General features: G+C 37.8%; 1 protein-coding gene across 2 annotated transcripts in view; it reads right to left on the reverse strand.

Annotated features, from left to right (window-relative positions):
* Nucleotides 1–2732: 2732 nt before the first annotated feature.
* Rgs7bp (regulator of G protein signaling 7 binding protein) overlaps nucleotides 2733–26008 on the reverse strand; it is a 99928-nt gene continuing 76652 nt past the window's right edge. For both annotated transcript variants that reach the window (XM_027951631.2, XM_071612566.1), the window contains 3 exons: nucleotides 21265–21412; nucleotides 18212–18282; nucleotides 2733–8109 (listed from right to left, as the gene is read on the reverse strand). In XM_027951631.2, the coding sequence (XP_027807432.1) occupies nucleotides 8018–8109; nucleotides 18212–18282; nucleotides 21265–21412 (311 nt within the window). In that variant the 3' untranslated portion in view covers nucleotides 2733–8017. The remainder of the gene's footprint in view (nucleotides 8110–18211; nucleotides 18283–21264; nucleotides 21413–26008) is intronic.

A 26008-nucleotide genomic window follows, 5' to 3' on the forward strand; every position in this document is an offset into this window, starting at 1 on the left:
CAAAATTTGAGGCTTTGATTTGTCCTCTTTTGGTAGATGTCCCCAGGAATTGTGACAACAGAATGCCAAAGAAGCTGTTCCCACATGGAGTAAACTTACTGTGTGAAGTTAATCTGAGCTGTGCAAAGGATGAACTGCAGCCGATGTATAGGGCCATGGTGTCCTTCTTCCAGCTGCTGCAGATGATGGTTGCTAAGAGCAGTATGCGTGCTTTTGCATTTAACTTTTGTCCATTCAACATTATAATGGGTATATCCCATTATAATGTGGTTATACGTAGCTACAGTAAAGTTCTTACTGCTGTGCAGCATCTGATTGCTGGAATATATCACAATTTATTTGTTATACATTCTATTGATGAATCTTTGAATTGTCTATAGTTTTTAACTAATTACAAATAGTTACAATAGTTACAAACTATTACAAATGCCTGTGGACATTCTTTTACCTGTCTTTTAATACACACACATATATATTTCTTTTGGATTTCTACCCAAGAGTGAAATTACTAAATCATAGTTCTATATATTCTATGATATTAGATAATGTTAAACACTTTTCCAAGGCAGTTTGTGTCCTGGTAGGAACTATTTTTAACTCTACAGATATGAATATAGTCTCCTATATAATCTTCTGGAAGCTTTATTGCTCTCCTTTTTACCTTTATATCACAAATTATTATGGTTTGGATATGAAGTGTCCCCCCAAAATTCATATTTTGAGAGTTTGGTTTTCAATGCAGTTTAGAAGTGAGGCATTTAGGAAGTGATTAGATCATAACAGCTCTGACTTCATCAGTGTATTAATCCACTGAAAGCTGAATGGATATTGGGATGTGGTAGAAACTGTAAGCAGGTGGGACATGGTTGGAAAAATTAGATCACAGATGTGTATGTGTTCTTGGGGACTATATCTTGTCCCAGCTGCCCTCCTCTGCTTCCCAGCTACCATGAGCTGAGCATCTTTCCTCTCCATGCCCTTCTGCCATGATGTTCTGTCTGACCAATGGACTGAAAGCTCTGAAACTGTGAGACAAAATAAACCTTTCCTCCTCTAGTTTGTTTTTTGTTAATTGGTTCTATTTAGTTATACTTAACAGTAGAACCCATTTTAATATAATTATAAAAGCATGGAAAATATATCTTGTTCTAATTTGGTCCTTAGTACCTTTACTTCTCCTTTCCTTTCCCCATCCTTCTGCTCCTTTCCATCTATTGATCTTTCTGCCATTTATCCATGTTTTTTAAAAAAATTACTTTCTTGTATATGTATATGATGATATATATATGACAATACATATATACATACATACATACATACACACACACATCGGAAAGTTATGTCAAATTCATTCCACTCCAATTTGTTCTTGTCAGATATTTTGGTCCCAATGATAGAAAGCTGACTAATATAGTTATCAACTTGGAATTTTTTTTTGTTTAGAATTGTTTTTTTATGTATGGTTTGAGACAGGACTCAAGTTTAGTTTCTTTTCCATATGGAAATAAATTGCATATTTGATTCAAAACACAATTTAAAAGTGTTTTGAAAAGTTTCCCCTTTCTTCTGCTGTTCTCCAACACAGTACCTATAATGTTTTAGTTGTTTGGCTTTCCTCATAAAGGAGTTTGTGTTTGAAATGAGTTATTAGAAAATTATTTGGTTGAATCTCTTGTGATGATGTGATTATAGTCCTCCTTTTTTTCCCATTAAGAAATCGAAATTTAGAGAAGCTAATTAATTCAGGAATAGGTTCTTCTATACAAGGATTCACCCTACTAATGCTTTAAACAAGATAGAAGTGATTTGATTGATGGAATGGTTTCCATATTTAATATAATGGAAATTGATGACCCAGGCCTTCTAAGGAACTTCTGCTAACCACATGTGATTGCATTTCTGGGTCTGACATGGTTGCTTCAGCTTTTACACTCTTGTTCTCATTGTAGTCTAAAGGGAAGGAAAGAAGAACATGGGATGCACACTCCCTGTTTCAAGGATGTTACCTGGGAATTGCACACTTTCACTCATATACCTTTGGTCAAAATTAGTTTTATAGCCACACCCACCTCCAAAGGAGCTTGAGAAACAAAGTCTTTACTTTAGATGGCCATATGTCCCTGATACTTAGGGTCTTTATTACTAAAGACAAAAAAAGGAGATAATGAGTACTGAAATAGCCAGCCATAGCCAGGTACTTGGTTTGAGCATATCTGAGATCAGGACTGTGTAACTCTAACTTGCACAGCACAGCCTTTGACAGCAACTGCACTAAGTATTTACTATCAAGTAGATTTGTGGGTTACCTTCTATCAGAATTTAATTCTTAGATGTCTCTACAGATGTGTGTGTGCACCCTTTTATTACTAAATAATATTTCTTCACTATGTATTTTTTTTCTTGATGAAGCTCTCAAATGAACGTTATTTAAAATTTTTTGCTATTGTTAGTAAAAAAAAGTTTCCAAAGCCTGTTTTTGTTCTCATTAACTTAATAGTTTTTTTCTCTTTCCTTCCTTCCTTCCTTCCTGTCTCGCTCCATTTTCCCCTCCTTGTTTCCTCCCACTCCTCTTTCTCTTTTATCTTCAATCTGGTGCCCTGGCATTTCCTCTCCACATCCCTCTGCTTACAATTTAATGACATGGAATAAGCCAAGTAATGGGTAGGATGGGGTAGGAGAAGTGGTGAGTCATAATGTCTCTCACTTTTACATATTTTTAAAACTTTTATTATTAGTCTTTATTACACAAGTAATACATGTTCATTGTAGAAAAAATTAGAAAACACAGAAAAGCAAAAGAAAAAATAATCACCCATAATCCCACTACCCATAGATAACTGCTATTAACATTGTAATGTGTGTCCTTCTAGCTTGCTTATGCATATATATATATATATATACATACATGGATATATTTATATATAATTTTCTTTTTACAAATATTATATCATAGTATACATACTGTTTTATAACATGTTTTTCATTTAATATATATTGTGAACATCATTGTTTATTCCCTGAAAAAATTATACAGATACTACATGCTCATGTGAAAAAATTCGAAATTACAGATATGCAAAAAAGAAAATATAACTGCTCCAAATCTCACCTCCCAGAGATAAATTCTGTTATCCTTTGGCAAGCATCCTTTCAGACTCCAATGCACACATATGTATGTATGTTTTTAAAAGGGATCATATGGTATTCTTCTGCAACTTCCCTTTATTTATTTCATAATCTAACCTGTACATTTCAATACATATACATAGAGCTTATTCTTTATTGATGCACAGAATTCCATTGGATGAGGTACTTTATTCAACCAACCATATAATGTAGGCTTATTTACATTTTCCTACTTCTCCAATAATGCTGCTATAAACGTCTTTTCTTGCATATATTTGTATAATGAATAAATGCATCTTTACTCCTTTTTTTTTGCTGAAAATGTTAAAGGAAAATTCCCCTAACATGGAATTACTGGGCATACAGGAAAAATATAGTGCCAAAATATTTTCCAGAAAGGTTGAATCAATTTACACTCCTGTTGACTGTAAGAGAATGTTCATTTCCATACTTCTTAGTTGTCCCTGGAAACTTTATTCTTTAACTCTCAGCCTTTCTGAGATGTAAAAGGGAGTTTGTCAGACTAATTTGCATTTTTTATTAATAGTAGTTCAACTATTATTTTAAGTTATGATACATTGCCACTTTGTGTCCTTACTTCAATTTTCCACTGGAAAGTTTGCTTCTTTTTTGAGTCATAAAATATCACTCATGTCATTCATTCATTATTAACTCACTCAATAAATGTTTTCAGTATTTTCTGTGTGTCTAGAGCTGTGTTAGTAGTTGGGAAAACAAAGTAAGCAAAATAGTTATGGTTGCTGTCATCTCTGCTTCCAGTTTAGCAGGATAACCAGACAATTAAACAAGCAATAGTGAAAAAAGCATGGGGGATTATAAACCATGAAAACTTCCCTAAAGCAGTGGTATTTAAACTCTTGGTATATATTTGAGATATAGACTCTGTTTCATATATTAAAAATAATATTTTCTCTTAATTTGGTGTTTTTTCAAAGGAATTTTTGATTTTGAATCAGTCCAATCCATCCATCTTTTTCTTACAATTATTACCTTTGGCATCATGCTTAGAAAGGCTTTTTTGTTTGTTTGTTTGATTGTTTGTCTTTTTCCACACTAAAATAGCATCTTCATCCATGTTGCCTGCTAATCCTTTTGTACACTTAATTATGTGCTTTAACATTTTTATCTTTATTTAATTTAGAATTTATTTGGATGAAAGTTATGAGGTATAGTTCTAATGTTTCTCCCAATAAATGGCTAATCCGTTATCCCAATAAAAGTTGTTTAATAATTCAATGTTTTCTCAAATTTGAAATGTTATATTTATAATGTGCTTGATTTTTTTTTTTTTGTTCTTGGGTTAATTGTAGACTGTGTGTTTAATTCTAGTGAGGCCACTAGTACCACTGCTTTTTCTTAGTCTGCCTATAGTTACCTAAAGGTTGAATGCTTTCCTTTTGGTGACATTCTAGAACACAAGCAGTAATAAACATTGCTGAAGTATGGGGTTGAGGGATAGGAAGTTAAGCTGTATGACAGCCTTAATCCTTTCAATGTCAAGACTTTCAGAGTCTGAAATTCCAGACAGGATCATTATTAATCTGGCCCCATTTGTTCCCTTTCTTAAATGAATCCTATGGTTTTATACTCTGTTTATTTCCCCTCATTCTGAAGCCCAGCTTTCAGTAGGTGGCAGTATTACCAAACACTGAGCATCTCAACAGTTTTCACAGGGGCTCAGAGGAACAAAATGGTCAGGCAGAATTCAGAATTTCCCCCAAGAGCTTTAATTCACTTGAGGAGGCATCAGACTGTTCTACTTCTAAAGTTCTCTTTGCAATGAGTCTGCACCTAGATGCACGGAAAACATAAGCAGAGAGATTTTCAAAGTGATACCTTGGACTTGTAGGCATTTTACTCATCTTATCCTAAAGTGTCTTTGGGCCCAGTGTCCTGACTGATCTAAAATCCAGGGGGCTTTAAGTGCAAAGATTTTGGTGAAATTTCGGTGATTTTTATTTTCCTTATATGAGGTTGTATTTTTCAGGTTTCCCACAAGGAACACATATTGTTGTTGTAATCTGGGGGTAAAACCAACATAGGATTTACAAATATGGTGGTCAAATAAGTGAGTGTGTGCCACAAAAATTTACATCCTTTCTGTTTCAAGTTTGTGGGTACACATGAGAAAATAGGCTCAAAATTCTCTTCTTACCCTTGAGATCAGCTCAATGTTATTGCCAATCTCAAAGCAAATCACTAGCAGAAGCCAAGACAGCAGAACTTTATCTCATGAGACCACACCTGAGAAAGTCCTTGGGTAGGTGAGAGTAGAGAGGGGTAGCTCTTAAAGGTTGTGCTGGCATATCTAATGGGAGATGGTAAATTACCTATTGCAGCTAGGAGCCAATGTAGGTTATCAGAACTTTGAGTACTAAATGTAATTTTTAGGACCTGCTACTGCAAGGACATCTATAAATCTTGGAGTGTGTCTACAGGAACTATAAAACTGATCGAAGGCTGGAAAACAGGCACTATGAATAAAAGATAAGGTGGCTGAATATATTACCTTAGATATGGAAAGTCTGGCTAAGTAATTAGACAAATTCCCATCTCCATGAGTAGCTACTACAGCCTTCCCAGACATGGAGGTGAGACCTGAATTTATTAACAGTCTTCAGCTGTACAAAGGACAATTGCACAGAAGGTAAGTGTTACTTCACACAGAGACTAAGGCGAGAGTGAGCACAAATTAACCAAGCAGAAGTGATTTAGGTCAGGCATTTAGAAGAACGTGCTGAACACCAAGGTCGGACTTATTAGTTAGTAGCTTTGCATGGATTAGTAGGAACAAGATTGAAGCTAAGAGGTCAATATAGTCAAAGGGTGGGAGAGGGCAGAGATGGGAGCTGAGAGCATGCCAGTTTGGGCTACTCATAATTTTGAAAACAGGCCTTTAAATAAAATAAGCTCAGGGGATGAAAATGAACCAGATCCAGGAAAAAAATATTAAGCTTTAATCAAGATCGATTTGTAAAAATCAAAGTGGGCAGACCAGCTGAGTCTGGGAGTGGTTGCTTGCTTTCTAAGCGAGTATTCAACTGAGTCTTTAAATAGCATGGTCCCACAGTGTTTTACAACTATTTAACAAAGAAAATTGTGATTTTTCTCGTATGACTTGTCTGGGGTACTTCTGTTTGTGGAAGGCCAGAATATCTGTAACCCCATATTCATTACCAGTCCTTTGAAACACAACTCTGGACTCCAAGAATAAGGTCAATAAATAGCTGGTGTAATCAAAATAGAGACCTGCATAGCCTTTTGAGTTCTCCTCCAACCCTTTAATCCTTTTGTTTTCTTTCAATACAAGGAGCTAGAAGACTATTCCAATAGAATGAACTATATGAAAATGCTATTTTGTAGGTCAAAACAGTCAAATACCAGCAATTTCATATAATTCAACCTAATAGAATAATTATTTACTCTCTTCATCTTCATGAAAGCTAAAAGCTTTAATATATTTAGTTTTTAGGTCACAGTATTGGTGTATATATAAGTGCCTATACAGGATTGAGATTAAAGTTGTATCTTGGGTAAACCACTTGTAGGCATCTAGCTCCTTCTTCTATTGTGCTGGACCCTGGTATTTCCTCTCTGACTTGACAATTGTTCAGACTATGTGAAACAAGAAAAGAAGTGCAAAGACTTGATCTTTCAAACCACAGGAAATTCTGTGTGGGAAATAGGTCAAAGGAAGAGCAGGGGGAAATATAACAAAATTTATACCATGATACAAGTTTAGTGGAGGAAGATCACAATGAAGTCTGGAGCAGATAAACAAAGCATGTGGCTTCCTCCTTTCTAAAATATAGTATTGCTTAATGTGTCCTGCTTTCAAGATTCTAAGCATAAGACAAGACACCAAGTACACATTGGAAAAGTCATATCTGCATAGTCATATAAAATGAGACAAGCTTAGCTTAACTAAAATTTTTTTATTAATAATGTAAAATGTTAAATATTTTTACGATCTGAGCTAATTCCAGCATGCCCTATAAGATTTAACACTATGCTGATGTGCAGACACCATGCTTCAAATTTCAATTAGAACGAAATGTGATAATATTCAATTTTACATTGGAGGGTAATTGTATATGTTACTACACCATTTCCTAACTGGATAACTTCATTCTCCAAGAAGCTGAAAAAGACACCATTGGATCAAAGGGAACTTAGTTGCCCATATGCATTGTATGAAGTTATTAGGATTATTGTATATTTACAAAATTAAATATTTTTCATATATGATTTTTGTTGCATTATAAATTAAGATATTTTTATGTTGAAGCTTTTAGATTCTGACAGAATGGAAGACTAAACTTAAATGAGTGCAGAGAAAGCAATAGGTGAGGTGGTGTATGTTTGATTATAATATTTCTAATGATATGGATAGATTGAATATTTGAACACAGTTTTGCAGTTTTAAATAATTTCTATGTTTAAAGACTTTTTTTCATTTATGATAAATTGTTGAGATCAGCAAGAGCTATAGATAGACTATTATAAGTGAAATAAATTTTCTCTGTATAATACATTTAAAAAACCTTTAAATGATTTAAAAATCATAATCCTTGCATCTGTTATGGCATGGTTTGGAGCAGACATGCACAATGTCAGCTTTAAAAATCCTTTTAAAAACAGCCTGCTTTTTGATTCTGTTCTTTTTTTTTTTTTTTCTCTTGAAGGCAGCTGCTTTCAAGTGTAAAATCATTTAAAAGGGTAGGGAGAGGCGGATAAAAGTAATAAGAAGGAAGCATAGAAAACATAGTCAAAAACCCATCACTGTGTGGTCCAGCTGTCCGGAGGTCCTCCGGTTTTGTAATTTTTTTTCCAGGTGTTTTCAGTGGTGGGCTTCAGGAAGAAGAAGAGCCTAGCTTGAGACGAGACAACACAGCCCAAAGAACCTTCTCTTCCGTCTTCTAACCAGAGGGTAGGGAGTTAGATTCAGAAGGCTGCTGTCATCTGTGAGGGGACAGAATGTACATATGATTGAGGTATAGACAAAAACCCCTGCTCTTTATGAATTGGCTTTAAAAAAATCCATGATCCCTTGAATCAAGCTTTTTCAACCTCAGTGCTGTTGACATTTTAGAACAGATAATTAATTCTTTATTGTGGGAGGCCATCCTGAGCTTTGCATAGTTAGCAATATCCTTGGTCTCTACTTTCTAGGACATCAGGAACACTCTCATGTCAGTTGAGACAAACCAAAAATGTTCCCAGATATAGCAGAATGTCCCCTAGAGGAGGGGCAAAATAGCCCAAGATTGAGAATCACTACTCAGAATTAAATGAAAACTGCTAAGAGGCAATCTTTGAGTTAGGAGAAGAATATAGCTTACTAGAAAGAGTGTGTGCTGGCTTCTTTTCTCAATTTGCCTCTACCATTTACTAGTTCTGTGATGTTGAACATGTAACTTAAGCTCACTAAGCTTCAGTTTCCTGGTCTATAAATTAGGATTTAATAATAATACTTACCTTAGGTGAGGATTAAATGAAATAAGCTATGAAAAACACTCAGCTCAGGTGGGTAGCTTAGTGCCTTGCATTAAGTGCCTTGCATAGAGAGGAAGCACTCAGGTAATACAGCCATTGTTAAGTCTTTTCCTTTACATAGGACCATTATTACCCTAGCAATATTCACTTCCTTCATGTCTCAGGAATTGCATGTCTTCAGATATTTCCTGTTGGGTCTTTCCCCAACATTTTCTATATATTTCTGTTCATAAAGGCATCCAGAGAAGATTGAACTGTTGAATTTCTAAGTTTTGGTTTGAATTATTTTGCAAGTAGAGGAAGAATTAAATCAGTAAGCCAGATCTGGTTAAACAGATTGCTTTTTGTGTTTGTTTGTTTGTTTGTTAAATACTGCAGTCCAAAAGACAGAGAGGGTAGAAAGATCCTGTTGGAGCAGAATTGGGCTGTGGGGATCTCAGAACCTGGGGGCACACAAAGGAATGGCCTGGAAAATGCCAACTGGGGTGATGCTAGCACATGGTCTGACTGGACCAAAAGGGCTGGGTGGGACTGGTGAACCTTAAGTGCCCTTCAGAGTGGGGCTTAGGGGATCCCCCTTTCCCTACCCTAACCTTAAAGGAGACAGAAAATCTGCAAAAGTCACAGAATTAAATGAAGAGATGGAATGCTTCACTTCAATAGAACTGGTTTGTAGGTAAGGGCTTGTTTTTCTTGATAACTGAGCCTAGTTGCTTAGGAAACTGTCAGGTTAAAAAAAAAAACAGCCCTGGGGCTGGGGTTGTGGCTTAGTGGTAGAGTGCTTACCCAGCATACGTGAGGCTAAGGCACTGGGTTTGATTCCCAGCACCACATAAAAATAAACAAATAAAATAAAGATATTGTATCCATCTATAATTTAAAAATATTTTTAAAAATCTTGGTTTTCTGGTCCTCTTACATTAAAATGTATCATCCAATTCCCCAGCTTTTCCTCCCCATCCTTAAAGACTTCCATGTGTTATTTGTAAATGGGCCTTGTCCACCAAAACTGACAGTAGTCCTTAGAAGGGAACACTATTTTAAATATTTATAAGTCCAAGCCAGAGAAGAAAACAGATACCCAGTTGGGCACATCAAATGACTTAAACACAATCCTTTATCCAGTCTCCATAGATTAAAATTCTTTCTCAAAACTTAGATTCTGTTAAAAGGACTATTTTTTCCCTTTCCATAGTGAAATATAATTTATGATAATCTGGACATCAACAGTTTGAGAGCTAGAACCAGAGTATCTTTCTTTTAGCATTAATTTGTCCCCAAAGGATGAAGTTACTGAAAGCAATGTCTAATAATATGCATGAACCTCATTTTTCAAGATAATCTCTTAGAGGTGAACCATGATAGATCTGGGACAGAAAGAAATCATAACTCACTTTCTCATCATTTCTAGGACTCTTATTTCTTTAACCAACAAATGATCAATAAGCTTAACCTAACTGGAGATGGCAAAGATTTTAGGAGACTCTGTAAAACACTGAAGGGTAACTACACATCTTGAAACTCAAGTTGACCTACAATTCAATGCTTCCCTGGAACAGAGTCATCAGAACTAGGGAGGAAAAAAAAAAAAAATATATATATATATATATATACACAAATGTATATTATATATATATATATCAGATTTTATATATATATATATATATATATATACACACACACACACACACACATCTCGAAGAAAGAGTTTTTATATTTTCACTTTTTTAAGACTTGGAAGATCTATCTTCCAAATTCCTACATTTCCTGCTTTCCTTCCCCCTAATACTTAGCAGATTTGAGAAGAGACTTAACTGGTATTTATATATATATTATAAAATGCAATTCTGATGTGTATTGTTCTCATTATATGATGAAATGTGTGCCACAATATTGTTTTTATAAATGAAAGTGTGCTTCTGTATGCTGTGGTCAGATATTTAGTTCCATTTTTAATGTTTTAAATGCACACAGTTATGATATACAGATATTATGTGGTCTTTATTAGACTGAATCTTGTTCATTCATTACAGTGAATCAAAAAGGCTTTCAGTTGTATAGCTTTTTTGGTATTGAAATTCTTCTCATCTAATCTTCTTCATAGATGCATTTGTACACATTATGTGCCCATACACATACATGCACATACATATATACACACACACACACACACACGGGGTATATGTGCTGCACTTATATATGTCACTGTATACATAACACATATATATTACGTATATATGTCATAAATACGTGTCACTCACAATAGGATAGAAGTGTTAGGACTTGTGGGGAAGGTGCTTAGACATTAAGCAAAGAGCAGGCTGCCTGTTAAGGACACTGCTGATTTGGGGAATCTTTGTGACACCTTTGCCCAGCCCAGAGCTTGTCTGATTATCCCCTAGGGCCAAAGAGACACAAAAGCTCAGAACTTCTTGGCAAAAATTCAGAGCAGCTTTCTACACCACAGGAAACTGAGATTTCAGTAAATGCTGAAATTCACCAAGCAGGAAGTATGCCTAGAATGGTTTGAAGTGAATTAGACTCCAAGAAAAGATGTCTCTTTACACTGATTGAAATCCTGTCTCTGAAGCAAAGGGTTGCTGAAAGAATATGAGCAAAATGGAACATTTCCCTACTCATTCTAAATTGTCTGGGCTAATCCACTTGAACTCGTTGGAAAATCTTTGGGTTTTATTGCAACTGTTTGTTTGGATATGGTTTACTAATTAAGACTTTTGTAGCTTCTTTTCTCCAAAGTGCACAATATCAGGAGAATGTAAACAAGGACAGCTTTAAATGTGAAAATGAAAAGTGGGGAAAGGAAGGGGAGAAATGAAAGCAAAGGGCAAAGTGAAAGACAAGGGAAAATATGGAATTCAGCCATCAGGAAGGTCAAACTCTATTCATTTGATATTTAGTTCTTGGATGTTACTCAAACCAGAGACTGGAATCCTGCAGGACACAAGGATACCATTTCTTTATTGCTCAAGTTTCTTGGCTAATAAATTCCTCAACTTTCTTATACAGAGAATATGTTGCATGGGTTTAAAGCTGTGTTCTTAGATATAATAAGAAAAAACACTGATAAAGGAACTATAGTTTCATGTTTGTGTTCCAGGAGCTCAGTGGTTCTCAAATACTAGCTGCATAAGCATCATTCAAGGGCTTGCTTAAGCACAGATTGTTGGTAACACCCGCAGAAGTTGTGGATTAACAGGTTGTGGGTGAAGTCAGAGAATCAGTGTTTCTTACAATTACCCAGACATGATAATGCTGCTGGTTCTGAGACCACACTTTGAAAACCACAAATGAACCTGCTAAGTGTAAGGCCCTATGTTGGGTACTGAGAGTAATATCAAGATGAGTCCCAACAAAAAGATGGTCCCTGGATGCAAGGATAGTTCCTTCAGTAATTATGAGGCTTCATTACAATGCTATAAGAGATCTCCAAATATAGTGCAATGAGAGTTCCCAAGGGGAGGGGACAAAGGATTGCTCTCATTTAGAGGAGAAGAAAAACATTCATGCAAGCTTCTGGGAGGTCCTAGTGATCATTCTGGACCTCAAGAAATGAGGAAAACTTGGATGTTTGTTGCAGGGGTGGGCATTTGGAATAAAGAGAACACTATAGACAAAGATATGGAGGTGATAAAAGGCTGCTAATCTGGATTCAAGTGAACAGTCTAGTCTGGTTGAAATTAAGGGTTTACGAAGGAGGATGTCAAACAGAACCTAAGTATGCCCACACCTTCTCTTGCCTCCCTGCTTTATTCATGCTGTTTTTTTTTTTCCCCAGAAAAGTCCTCCCTCCTTAGATGAATGATAAGCTAATTTCCACTTCAAGATTCAACACTTTTTTTCTCCCCCATAAAGTCTTTTCTGACTGTTCCATGCTTTCGCATTCTGTTATGCTCCCATTCCTTCTATAAACAATTGTTATAGGTCTTGGCACATTATCTGCATGCAATCATGTCTTCTCACCACCCTGTAAGCAACTCTTCATGAAAATATTCATACATTTACCCTTTCTGCCCCAGCTTTTGACTACCACTTACTCCCTGACCATCCTCAGCCCGGTTTCCATATCCCAGATTCCTCGTAATTTGCTTTTGCCAGCCACACCACTACCACAGTCACACCTTGCAGCTGAATCCTGTGAACATCTTTGGTTCTTATCTGGCTTCATCACCCTGCCCTAGTAGCCATTCTTTCCTCGTTACTCTCTTTATTTCATAATGCTTTCCTGGATTTCTTCTCAGGCCTTTTTGTAAACTGCTCTCCTTTTCTGTCCAACCTTAACTTTTGGCATTCCAGGGCTCTTCTCTCTGCACACTTCCCATGAAGTGGTCTCAACTATTTGTGGGGCTTCAGTGACCATTGTGGAGGATGGTCAGCTCTGTTTCTGTCCTCCTGGATTAAATGTTCACTTCAGCACTACCAACCACTGAGCACTGCTCTTGGAGGTTCCTCATGTCCAACACCTTAACCATTCTCTATCTCTAAGGCTTCTCCTCTGTTCTCTCTAGCTTAATGATTGACACCATTTTTCAATCACTTTCCAAGTTTGACCCCGGGTTTCATTCCTGATTCTGCCTTCTCTGTCATGCACCACCTCTGACTAGCCATATTACCCTTTCCAATCTTTTAGCTTTAAGTCAGATCTTAAGTATTTCTCATTTGGAATACTGCACTTTTCTCCTAACTGCATCCTTCCAACAGCTCCAGGATAAAAATACAACCCTCTTAATGTGGCTTACAGGTGCCTTAAGGTATAGCCCACCTACTTCTCTCATCTCTCTCTCTCTCTCTCTCTCTGTTCTGGGAATCAAATCAAGGTCCTCACACATGCAAGAGCACTACCACTGAACTACATTCCCAGCCCTCTCATCTTTCTTAAGCCTCCATCTAACCACTTTCCTAACTACCGAAGAGCTGTAGTTTTTAAAAGAAATGCTCTGTGCTGTATCTACTTATATCTAGGTCGTTGGGTCTAGGTAATCTTTACCCCATCTTTTTTCTTTGAGTAACTCCTACTCACCTTAAAAAGTCTCAGCTTGGATACTTTCCAAAAAGCAAGCTCAAATGCTTCCCCATTTCAACTCACATTCAGGCTAAGTGAGAATCCAATATAATCTTGTAGCAACCTGTGTGTAATCACTGTGGCATTATTGTATTCTAAGTGCTCATCTTTGTATCTTAATGGTAACAGACATGGGGGCGGGTGGCAGAGGCAGGGAGAGTCCTTTTTGGAGTTCACATGCCTTCTCTGAACACTTTACCACAATCTATATGAGGGAGGGATGGGCCATCTGGAAAAGCTTCCCAGGTGATTCTCAGTCAATTCTACCTTGGGTGGTGCAGTGGTGGGATTTATCCCCAGATCTGGCACAGAATTTGACACATTACATAGGTGATCATCACATGTTGGATGGTGATAAGGACAATGGATACTAGAGTGAGATTTGTTCTTCCTTCAGTAGATATTTAACATTTGTGAGTAGAGACTCAACATAGAGTAATGCATTAGAATTGATGCATGGATTAGATTGGAGGAGAGGGATTACATTTGTCACATTGAAAGCTGGATAAAAGGTTGTGGAGATTACAAAGGATATGGGGCTACTGGTAAAATTGCCCAGAATAGCTTTCCAACACTACCTGGTAACATAGAATGTCTTCAGTTGAGGCCCTGGGAGAAGGACTTGAAAGGTCACCTCCAGGACAGAGGGAGCATAACTTCCCAGTGCTCTTTAGCCAGATATCCAGATATCTTTTATCTGATATGGCCAGATTGGTTTTACATACAGTGGTCCAAATCAGAGTGGATGGAGGATATAAATCTAGGAGAACAGTTCATAGGCTCAGTTTAATCTGGAGCAGGACTGTCCACATGTGAGCACCCATTCTAGAGCAGATCTGATTCCTGATTTACCTACTCCAGGCTGATTCTCGTGCATGGTATCAACAATGGAATTCTATGCAAGACTGAATATACCAATACAACCCACAGCATTAAGTCAGAATTTTAGAAAAGGTGAAACTGTCTTTCAGGCTTAATTTATTTCTGGCGATTCGCTTTGTTTCATAACAGTGTGCATTTAGAAGATGCTTGTCCTTCACTTTCCAATCTCCTTTTAGCCTTTGTCAGTAACCTTGCGGGCTCTCCACAGGTGGTTCCATTTGTAATCCATTTGACACAGCAAGACCATCATAATTAATGAAGCTCCCTACAGCACTGCCAGTGACCCAGAATGTAGGACAGGAGGGGTATTGAAGCAGTGGAAAGAACAGCGGGCTGAGAGCCAGGAGACCTGGGTGTCGCCTGGAGCCTGCTGGGGAGCTGCAGCACAACAAGGGTGGCTGGCTCTTTTTTTGTGCACCTCTTTGTCTCCAGTCTTAAAGTGGAAGGATGGGAAAGAAAAGACTTTCTCTAAAATAAAGCCATCATCGCTAACCATTAAAATCCCTGCCCTCGGCCACCCTCCTTTCTTTTCTACTGAAAATCAATTTGAAGTCAACTTTTGTTGAGTCAAGTTTTGATTGTGTAGAAAGGGAAAGAGATATGATTAAATCTTTAAATACTAAAAAAGAAAACAGAACAGTTTCTGAGCCAAGGGCTGAGAGGGAGCCTGGAGAAGAGGGGGATCTGGCTGGCAGGTAATTACATGGTCAGGGCTCTGGGTTGGAAAAACGAGGGTCAGGAATGGTATCTTTCCCCCTTTTCTCTGTTTCAAACAGACATGTAAATGGAATAAAAAGAGAAAGGAAATAAGAAGCCAGAAAGAAAACAGATGGCTTTCTATAAAGGTTTTCAACCAGTTAGAATCATGTTTTGAAAATAATATTCTACAGAAAAGAATTGGAAAAATTTTTCCATACTTTCCCCCCACTGTTTCCTGCACATGTTAGACTAGACCTGTATAATAAACAAATCACCTGAATGGAGAAGACTTGGCAGTCCACCTTGGATCAGTCAGAGAGAAGAATCTCATATGATTTGCTCATTAAAATGATGTCATAGGCATTTGTCAAAAAACATTCCCAGAGGGACCACAAGAGACCTGTTCTCCTGTCCTCAGGCACTCCCTGGACCCTGCAGGCATCTCTCAAGCCCTTCCCCATCAGCCAGCTCACAGTGGCAACATGCTGTGGGGACATGTTGAACATTTAGAGAACACAGATCTTCACATGCTGAAGGTTCACATTTCTCCTCCAAAATGAAGACACCTGAATTTCTACCAATCCTTCACCCCAAGTTATTTTTTTAATTAAGATCTTACTGTACCACTTTCTTCTGAATAAGTTCTTACACCTCCTAGCTCTTTCCTCTTCATTCTCCATATGGATCCAGGACTCAAGCCCCTGTATTATTTATTCCTTTAACTCATAGTATTTTATTAGTATTCTAATATTTTAAAGATATATTTAAAATTTTATTTTTGTTTATGAAAATAATAAAAATTTATGTAAAATATTTGTATTATACTTTCTCTAAAAATAGACTAAGTGAATAAAATTTGTCTTTCCACTAATGTACAATTCAAAACCTGCTGAATGAATTACCACCGGATATGGAGGGAATGTTTAAGATGGCATAATTTAAAATGTAGACTTTATGGCATCCGTGAAATTTAGACTGGGGGACCCTGGGTAGTCTTCCTTCTAGGCAACTGAATGTGAGGTTCAGCAAGGGGCCTGGTGCTATTGATGGGGGAGATTTGCCAAGTAGACACAAAGGACACTTTAGACATGATTTCCAAGTCCAGAAGCCAATGCTATGAACTGCAGCCTCAAGACCAGCCTCACATGGATATAACACGTGGTCATGGTGAGTGGTAATAGGGACTGTTTGATTCAGTAGTGGTTTGGGGTTCTCCTGAGCAAAGCTGGGTGGGTCAGCTAGTAAATAATATCAACAATACCAGTAATAACAATAGTACTTACAATAAAGCATCTGTCAAACATTTGCTCTTTGTAATAGGCATATGACGCACTGTTTCATTTTATCCTCATGACAACCCTCTGAAGTAGGTGATACTATTATCCCCTTTCAGGGATGAGGAAATTAAAATTTCCAGAAGTTAAACACTTATCTAGGGTGAAGAGCTGATACGTGGTAGTGACAGCATTTGGACTGCGGCTAGCTTTAATCCAAGGTTCTTTGTCTTAAACTTTGCTTGTTTCTACCAACAATCCATGTTGTGATCAGAGCAATCTATCATCACTACAACGTGTTGTCTTTTTTTTTTTTTTTTTTTTCAAAAAGCACTACACCCTTGGCTCAAGACAGCTGGCCTTGGTGGCCAGGCCCTTTGGGGGTGCTTGAAGTGACCTGATATGCTAGTCCCCTGCAACTCGCCCCATGCAGCTGAGGCCACACTACTCCTAAGCCTTTCAGCCTCTTCGTCTGGTGTTCTCACTTCCACCTCTCTACCTTCTGCTGAGCTGCTTCCTGAGCCAAGAGGCGCCTCAGCTCTGTTGCCAAATCCTCCTCCTCCCCTCCTCCTCGCTCTAAGGCAGGCAGCACCGTGTCCTCTCTCCCGCCTAGGCTTTGCTCAGTGGAAACAAGAGGAGTTTCTAACTTGCCTCCAAAAAGCCTTTCCCCACGTTCTCTGTGCCACTCTCTGAAGCTGCTCCAGCTGCATATGCTTTGTGAGAGTGCTTGTCGTCTCCCTCACCCCCCACCACATCCTTAGTCCCAAGGCCTGCAAAGTTGGGTACAGCTTTAACAAACATTTATCATTTGTGCCAGGTATTATTCTACTAGGTCCCTATCTCTAAATACTGGGGATACAATAGTTAACAAAAACATAGAGAGGCCCTTCTCTCTTTCTGGTGAATATCCCCTCCTTTTCTGTTAGGATGTCTACTTCAAGATAGTTCTGGAGATGGACTACCTGCGCGTCTACATCCCAATTTTTCTACTTACAGTCTGTGTGACTTTAAACAAGTTAATTAACCTTTCTATGTCTGAGTTTCCTGTAACCTCGGAAAAATAATAATATTTCCCTCAAAGTTGTTAGAATTAAATAAGCAGCTGAGGTGGTTCAGTGATAGAGCATTTGCTTGGCACATGTGAGGCCCCTGGGTTCAATCCCCTGCATTATACTCACAAAAATAATTAAATAATTTAGTACAGTTACTGTATGTATACAGGATGGTGACATGGTAAGTTCCCAATTTATGTTAAGTATTACTATTACTTTTTAAATAATTAGACATGTAGATATTAGGGATCTTCTTTGGAAGTATTCCTAAGTCTGTCCCCTAGGCTGCAAACCTCTTGGAGACAAGGGCCACATTCTCAGTCCTTTTGTGTGACCCCATCTGGTATAGTGCTCACCACCACATGCAATCAGTCGGGGAGAAATCTGCTTCTAGGTCAGAGTTTTCTCTACCCAGTTCAAAGCAATTTTGTGATTACATTTCCTCCCAGGAAGACAAATGTATGCTTAATGCTTTCTATTGTTTCTGGAAAACACCCGCTTTAATTTCTCAAGAAATAAGTTCCAAGTTATGTATCTTGTTTAAAACATCCTTTGCCACACAGAGAAATGACAAGACTCACCTTGATTTTTCAATGGTAAAGGCATAGTTTCCCTGAGTTTGCTTAAAAGGTTTTTCATTTCTCGCATGTCTCTGTAAAATTGATAAAAAGAAAAAGTAATCAGCTATAAATTTCTAAAATGAAGTCTCAGTCTGTTCTATGAGACAACTGAAAGGCAAGAATCTGTGCCTAGTTGTACTAGCTCTTTTTTTTTCAGTAGGCAAATATTGGATCTATTTTGCTTTTATAAGAAAAAAATCTGAGATGGGGTCAGCTCCTGTGGGAGAGAGAACTACTCTGAGGAACATTTCCAAAGGATAGTGTCCTACAGGAGACTTCATCCTTGCCTCCAAATGCACCTGGCTGAGATCAGAGAGGAGCCTTTGGTAATGAGGACAATGCTTCAGATTTACAGTGAGAGGCCAAGGACATACAAAATGCAACAATTGGGGAGCAGGGGTGGAGGTAGGGAGATGTGATATCTGGGGTTCTGGTCAGAGGCAGTGGTGACTGTGTAGGTTCCTCACTGTTCTCTGCTCAGGTTCAAGTCTCTCCTTGCTGTGATTGGAATTCAGCATAATGAAGTATTAAGCATTTGTGAGAATCAATGCTTACTAAATTGAATGATGGGAGAGTATGACAAATTCTACAACCTCTAGAGAGGAGCTCTTAATAAAGAGAGAAAGAGAAACCACCTGGGGGCAGGTTGGTCTTCCTGTAGCCACCAGCCTCTTTTTCAAAACTTCCTGGCTCCCCAGTATGGTCTATTGCAATACCACTGCATACTTCCAACATCCTCCCTCATCTCAGCGGAATGTGATCATAACATCCCAGAACTGTAGAGAAACCAACAACTTCAGGGGCTTCTAGCCTAGTACAGTGGGAAAACTGGACTTTTCAAATGTTTGGGACAGTGGTACCCACATACATCAAGGTGGTTGTGCAAAGAGAGATAATGCTCTTAAAATCTTGGGACCTAGTGGTAGATTTCATCTAAAACAGCAATAATTTGATGCAAAAACCAGATACATCTTTTAATCAACTTTAGAATAGGCTAGCATTAATAGGCACCATAGATTTAAGTTTGGGAGCAGAGACAATTCTAAAGTGGAAGAAATTCTATCCACTAATTTATTTTTCTTGTGCATTTAGGAGAGCCACCATTTAACTTCAGGTATGAAAACTCTCAGTCCCTTTCACAAAACACCACTATTCTGCTAAGCACAGTTTGAGGGCCACTGCCTTGGCGGGGGGACGTGGGCACTAGAGACCCCAAGGGACCTCTTCCTCAAAAGAATTGACTAAGATGTGAATAGGAGCTCAAATCTCAGGAATTGCTGATTAGAAAAGGAAGGGAAAGCAGCACACAGGTCTGTAGAAATGTTTCAATGTCACACTGTGACATTGAGCACTGCAAGCAGACAGCAGATGAGATTAAAAAAAAAAAAGGTCCCTCTCTTCATAAATTCAAGGGGTATATTCTGCTTCCATATAAGACCAACTGCTGCACAGGAGTATCACCAGAGAGACCCTGATTCCCTTGGCTTCTGGTGGGGCCCAGGCCTCAATGTTTTTAAAAAGCCTTCCTGGAGAGTTACATGCACAGACTAGTTTGGGCCCAAGTCAGAGAATCCAGGAGAGCTGAGGAAGCCACATCCAGATCAGGAATCCTGTGCCTACTTCCCTCACTCTTTTCCACTCCTTTAACCAGAATCTGGACTTCCAGGCTGACCAGAAATACAGCCAGCACTGTGGGCTTATTACCCTGTTCTTACTACCATCCACAGCTTGCTTTCTTAAAACTTATAATGTGTGGCTATAGCTGCTGTGCAAGGTGCTTTGAAAAGGAAAATGGCTTTACTGATGGTTTCTGCTCTGACTATGGCATTCTGGAGATATATATATATATATATATTTCCCCCTGGGAACAGAACAAAGAATCTTCTATTTTGTAACTTAAGATAAATCACTACCTCATGATTTGTCTACAGTTTTATCAAACTGAGCCAAACAGTTTTATTGTTTGAATTGTTGGATTTCCAAGCTTATTACAAAATCCAAGTTTTATTAATAGCACATAATCACCACATAGTTCAATTTTCTATAAACATAGAAATTCAGTAATTAGCTTTAGAATTATATTACAATCTAAAAGTAGAACTACAATGGCTATAAATGTCATTGGAAGTTACATTTCTAAATGTAAAAAAATAAAATGTTTATTATGTTGTCAATGAGTCAACCCTACACACACAGAACACTTAGTGGAATTGCCCAATATTCATTCAGCTGCTCTGTGCCAACTCTGGGGACATTAGTAGCAAAGGGTACAGATATTAGTGTGAAAACCAATAAACAAGAGTCTCATCTTTCTGCCTCACAGAACACCATTTTTAGCCTTTAGATAGGACATGACACTTATTGTTATGATATTATTATTGCTTCTTTTTCTCAAATGAAATAGAATCATTGTAGAATTTCTTCCCAAGAAAAAAACACCCTCTAGAAGTAAGCTCCTACTTATGACAGTGCATTAACTCATTTTGGCCACTAAGGGGCCATCATCTACGTTCTGGGAAAGTAAGAGGAGGCTCCATGAAATGCCCTTTGTGAACAGGACAGAATGCTCAGCTAAATAGGCCACTCCATGTACCTGAAATTTAAAAATCCACTAGAAGCGTCTTTGCATGACTTTGGATTTTTTTCCTCTTAAACAAATAGAAATTTGGGAACCAGTTTGGTGGATGAACTATGACAGTATATACAGCTACTTTTCTCCCTTCTACAGAGATAGAGCATACTTGAGAGGGATAAGCAGAGTCTTAGGAGCTGGCACCTTCTGTCCTGCTACTGTTTGCCTGTAGGATTTGGACTACTTACCCTTTCTCATCTCAGTTTTTTCATCTGCCCATGAGAACAGTCTCCAAGGTCCCTGCCAGCATTATACTTCTCTGGCAGACCAAAGAAAGCTGTTTCTTCTGAACCTGAAATAGAAAACTCTCAACTCTCTGTGGCCCCTAAGAACATTAGCTGGGGGAGGATTGGAAGTCTATTCAGGGTAACTTCCCACTTACCTTTCAGTGTTCTCAATGTCTGTGGAAACCTGCCAGGAATGTTGCTGACTATCTATGGGGGATGAGGAGGAGTCCTCTAGGGCAGGTATTTCAGCACTTTCCTCAATTTTGCAATCCAAACTCTTCATTCCCCCACCAGGTTCCTTTCCTAAGGCAGAGAAGTTGTTGGCAAAGAGAAAGGGTAAGAAATCATAAGTGCAAGTTCTATATCCAGGATGGCATTGCAAAAGTTGGCTATGCTTTGAGCCAAATGCTACATTAAATCTAATAGCTTTCCGAGTAACAGAATAATTGTTGTGTGTGTGTGTGTGTGTGTGTGTGTGTGTGTGTGTGTGTGTGTGAGGGCGGGGGAAGAGATGTTTTCTCAACATCTGGGAAAGATTCTTAAGGTCAGTGTAACCTAAAGATGAAGATAAAATTAAGGTCCCTGCTGCATGCAGTGGCACTTGCCTGTGATCCCAACTACTTAGGTTGCTGAGGGAAGAAGATCACAAATGCAAGGCCAGCCTGGGCAATATAGTGAGATTGTCTCAAAATAAAAGAAAACGGATTAGGAGATGTATCTCAGTGGGACAGCACTTGCCTACCATGTGCCAGTCCCTGGGTTTTATCCCTAGAATAGCAAAAAAATTAAAAAAACAAAAAACAAGGTTCCTGTGTTTAGTGGACTATTAGTGCCTTGTAGCCTATTTTGAGTTATATCAAGTTAGCTTGGGGGGGGAGGAATTTGCCTGTGAAACCATGCTGCGTTTTGGTCTCAGATGCAGCAGGAGGTGAAAGGGCCAGGAACAGGTGACACCCAGCAGGAAGAATGGGAGCTCCTGCTGTTCCCTCTGATTTTAGACACTGATTCTCTCTGTCTGCAACAGAGATCTTGGATCTGCCTTTCAATTCCTTGGCTCTCTGACCTCTTTTAGTGCATTCTTCTATGAGGAAACAGTCCAGCCATATCATCCAGCTTTACTGCTGAGGCAGTAAAATGCCATTAACTGAAGTGTCCCATGGAGGGCCTTGTATTGGGAGCTGTCCACGGCAACATACTGATGATCCACTAAGACCTGTATTTAGCATGACTGATCTTAAGTAGATAAAGTAGGAATTTTCTGGAAACAAATAGCCAAATTGATTCAGTCATAAATTTATATGAAATTAAATGGTAGTCTGTGTTACAGGCATGCTCTGTTAATGTCTTTTATTCTGCCTTGAGTATCCACAGTAGGATAACTGGGTACCATGGAAATGGCCAATAATGCCACAGAACTGGGGTTTAAACTTGGCATTGTCATTCATTTATTCACTTATTTATTAATTCACAATATTTCTCAAGTGTCAGCTCAGTATCAAGCATTGAAATTAATGCTAGAAATAATAAGAGGTGGGTTGGGGTTGTGGCTAAGCGTTAGAGTGCTTACCTAGCACGTGAGAGGCCCTAGGTTTAATCCTCAGCACCATATATAAATAAATAAAAAATAAAGTATTGTGTCCATCTACAACTAAAAATATTTTTTAAAAAGAAATATAAGAGGTAAAAGAAAGAAATAGAGTTCATGGAGCTTAAAATTAAAAAAAAAAAATCATACAAATCATTGTAAAGCTGTTGTACAATATTATGTAGTCTGGATTAAGAGGTACCTATTTTGTGTCTTTTACTCTTTTGCTTCATTCTATTTTTATTATGCAGGCACAGCTCTAGCTTAGTTAAATATTGTTTCAGTCCATATCACTGAATATTCTCAAGACTGAAGCTACATTCATTATTTGTTAGCTCAGTCTCCCTAATCCTGCTGTGATTTTTTTTTTCCTTTAAAAAACTCTAACTTGTGAAGAGGATGGCTGTTCATGGTAAAAATCTAACAGCAAGTTTTTTCTTTGGATTCCTGATCCAAAAGAACTAGCAAAAATTTCTAATCCATATGGTTACAAACACAAGGAGAAAAAGACAAACCAATAAGCGGTAACTGCACCTTTCATCAGACCACAGCAGAAATAGACCTCTGAACATTCATCCAAAGGACAGACACAAGTTTACTGATGAGAAATTTTGATCCTTTAGTGTGTACTTTATGCACACTGATCCCGAGGGATGGAACTTGCCTGAGGAATTGTTTTCTCAATTTTATGGTATGCTGTTAGCTGGAAATTAATTAAACACATAATTTAGCCCATTACCATTTCACAGTTGGAGGGCAATGATCTCTTAAAAGCATTTGCATTTTGTCTCCTGTTAGAGTGTGGCCAATGCAGTCAGTCCATTTGCCACCCACCTCTGGGCAGAGTTAGCCATAGGATGTGAGCCTGAGCAGGAGTGGTTGAGATCTTGAAGAGGGCCAAAAGTGGGGCTCCCCCAGTACAGCTCTCTGCTTTTCAAATCACTTGTGGAACATTTCCTTGCCTAAGTATTTCAGAGCAGATCTTTGGAATGCAAAGTTTCTTAGTCTTTACATGACTGAAATTACATCTTCCCCTTCCTCTTCTTCTTTGTGCTCAAATTTTGATGGGCTGGATGTAGAAATCTATGTTCAAACTAAGTTTCTCTAAGAACTTGGATGACATTGTTCTCTGTCTTCTATTTATACCTAGGGATGCTCGGTATGTAGCCTATTTATGGCTCCCTGAAAAATTTTCAGGATGTAATTTTCAAACTTTTGAGTTCTATAAAGGTTCCTAAATATTTCTGGGTATGAGTCCTCTTTGTATTAGTTTCTCTTGGCATTTGAAATTTATTTTTTCTAATCTTTTATTTTAAAAAATATTATAGATTTTATATATAAAAGTAGTTTGTAATGAATCATTTGAGAGTAAGCTGCAAGCATTAATGACACTTTATCCTAAAATACTTTAGTATATATCTCATGAAAAACAAGAGTGCTTTATTACATAACCTCAAAACCACTATTAGACAAAACAATTTCAATTTTTTTAAAGAGAGAGAGAGAGAGAGAGAATTTTTTTAATATTTATTTTTTAGTTCTTGGCGGACACAACATCTTTGTTTGTACGTGGTGCTGAGGATCGAACCCGGGCCGCACGCATGCCAGGCAAGGGTGCTACTGCTTGAACCACATCCCCAGCCCCCAAATTTTGATTAAATATAATTCAATACAACACTATTATTTAATATGCTAATATTTAAGTTTCCCAAATATTCCAATAATTCCTTTTAATTGAGGGTCCCAACTAAGGACTCTACAAAGTATTTTGTTAGCATGTTTCTTTATTTTCCTTTTCTCTAGAATAACATTCTTGTCTGTGTGTTGAACCTAGGGCCTTGTGCATGTGAGGCAAGCACTCTACCAACTGAGCTATATCTCCAGCCCCCCCAACCCCGGCACCTTTTAAAATTTCATGTCATGGATGCTTTTGAATGAAGAGTCCAGGCCAGTTGTTTGATATAATATCTTTCCATTTGGATTTTTCTGATTGTTTCAACATGTCTAGATTCAGAGTAAACATTTTTGGCAAGAATATCATAGAAGTGATATTGAATCCTTCTTGGTGCATCACATCAAAAACACATGACTCAGTTGGCCCACTATTAATGCTGCTAATTTTGCTAAGTTGGTTTCTGCCAACTTTCACTATTATAATAACACCTGTTCCCCTTTGTGATTAGTAAATAATCTTAAAGGTGATTCACTGAGACAGTATGATCTTTTTAATTTAAATATTTCTGTCTTACTTTAGATTTGGGGAAAAGATCTTCTCTTTTTCTTGACTCTCTACTTCTCTGAATTCTATTCTTTCAGAATTCTTATTTCATATTTGAGTAGCCTCTGAATCTTTCACATTTCTTAATTCTCCCCAATAGTCTATATTTGTCTTTTGGGCCAAATTCTGGGAGAATACTTTGACTTGATATTTCATTTCACTATTTTAGGCTTTCAGTATTTCCATTATGATAATTTTAAAGAACTATGACAGGTCTGAGATTTTACCCTACTTTCAAGTTAGCCTGCTACAATTTTATAGATAGTGGAAGACAACATAAGATTCCTAGGTCAGAGACAAAGATAGTTGATTACTCACAGAATAGCAGTAGCTAGCCAGGTGTGGTAATGCATGCCTGTATTCCAATAGCTTGGGAGGCTGATGCAGGAGGATCACAAGTTCAAAGGCAGCCTTTGCAACTTAGAGAGGACCTAGGCAACTTAGTGAGACCCTGTCTCAAAATAAACCTAAAAAATCGCTGGGGATGTGGGCCGATGGTTAAGTGCCCCTGGGCTCAATCCTGTACCAAAAAAAAAAAAAAAATAGCAGTAGCCAGCATATAAGTATTTGCTGGGTTTCTGAGTCTTAGTTCTCAGAGAGAGATGTAAGAAGGCCAAATGATACCTACACACACAGTGGGCTGTGACAACAATGGAACAGTGACTTAGGGTTCTGGAGTCTTTAATCAGCATGCCTGCCCTTTGCTCCAGAAGGAAACGTTTTAATTATACTGCATAGAGAGCCTATGCTTTACTCTGGAGGGATACACTCTATTTTCCAAGACATTTGCTAAATAAGCATCCTTGAAAAGATAGTATAAAACAAAGGGCAATTAGTACCTTACTTTGTAAAACCCATAAAATGCAATAGACTAATGGAGAATTGTCACCCAACACTAATTAACTTATCTAAGGAGTTTTTCATTGATAAAACTTTGTATTTCCTACAAATATGACTGGTTCCTATCTGTTGCAGACAATTGTTGTTTTATGTATATGACAGACTCATAAATCTCTTTGCATATATTGATTACATG

This window comes from Marmota flaviventris, chromosome 5, assembly GCF_047511675.1.
Source record: "Marmota flaviventris isolate mMarFla1 chromosome 5, mMarFla1.hap1, whole genome shotgun sequence".
Lineage (NCBI taxonomy): Eukaryota > Metazoa > Chordata > Mammalia > Rodentia > Sciuridae > Marmota > Marmota flaviventris.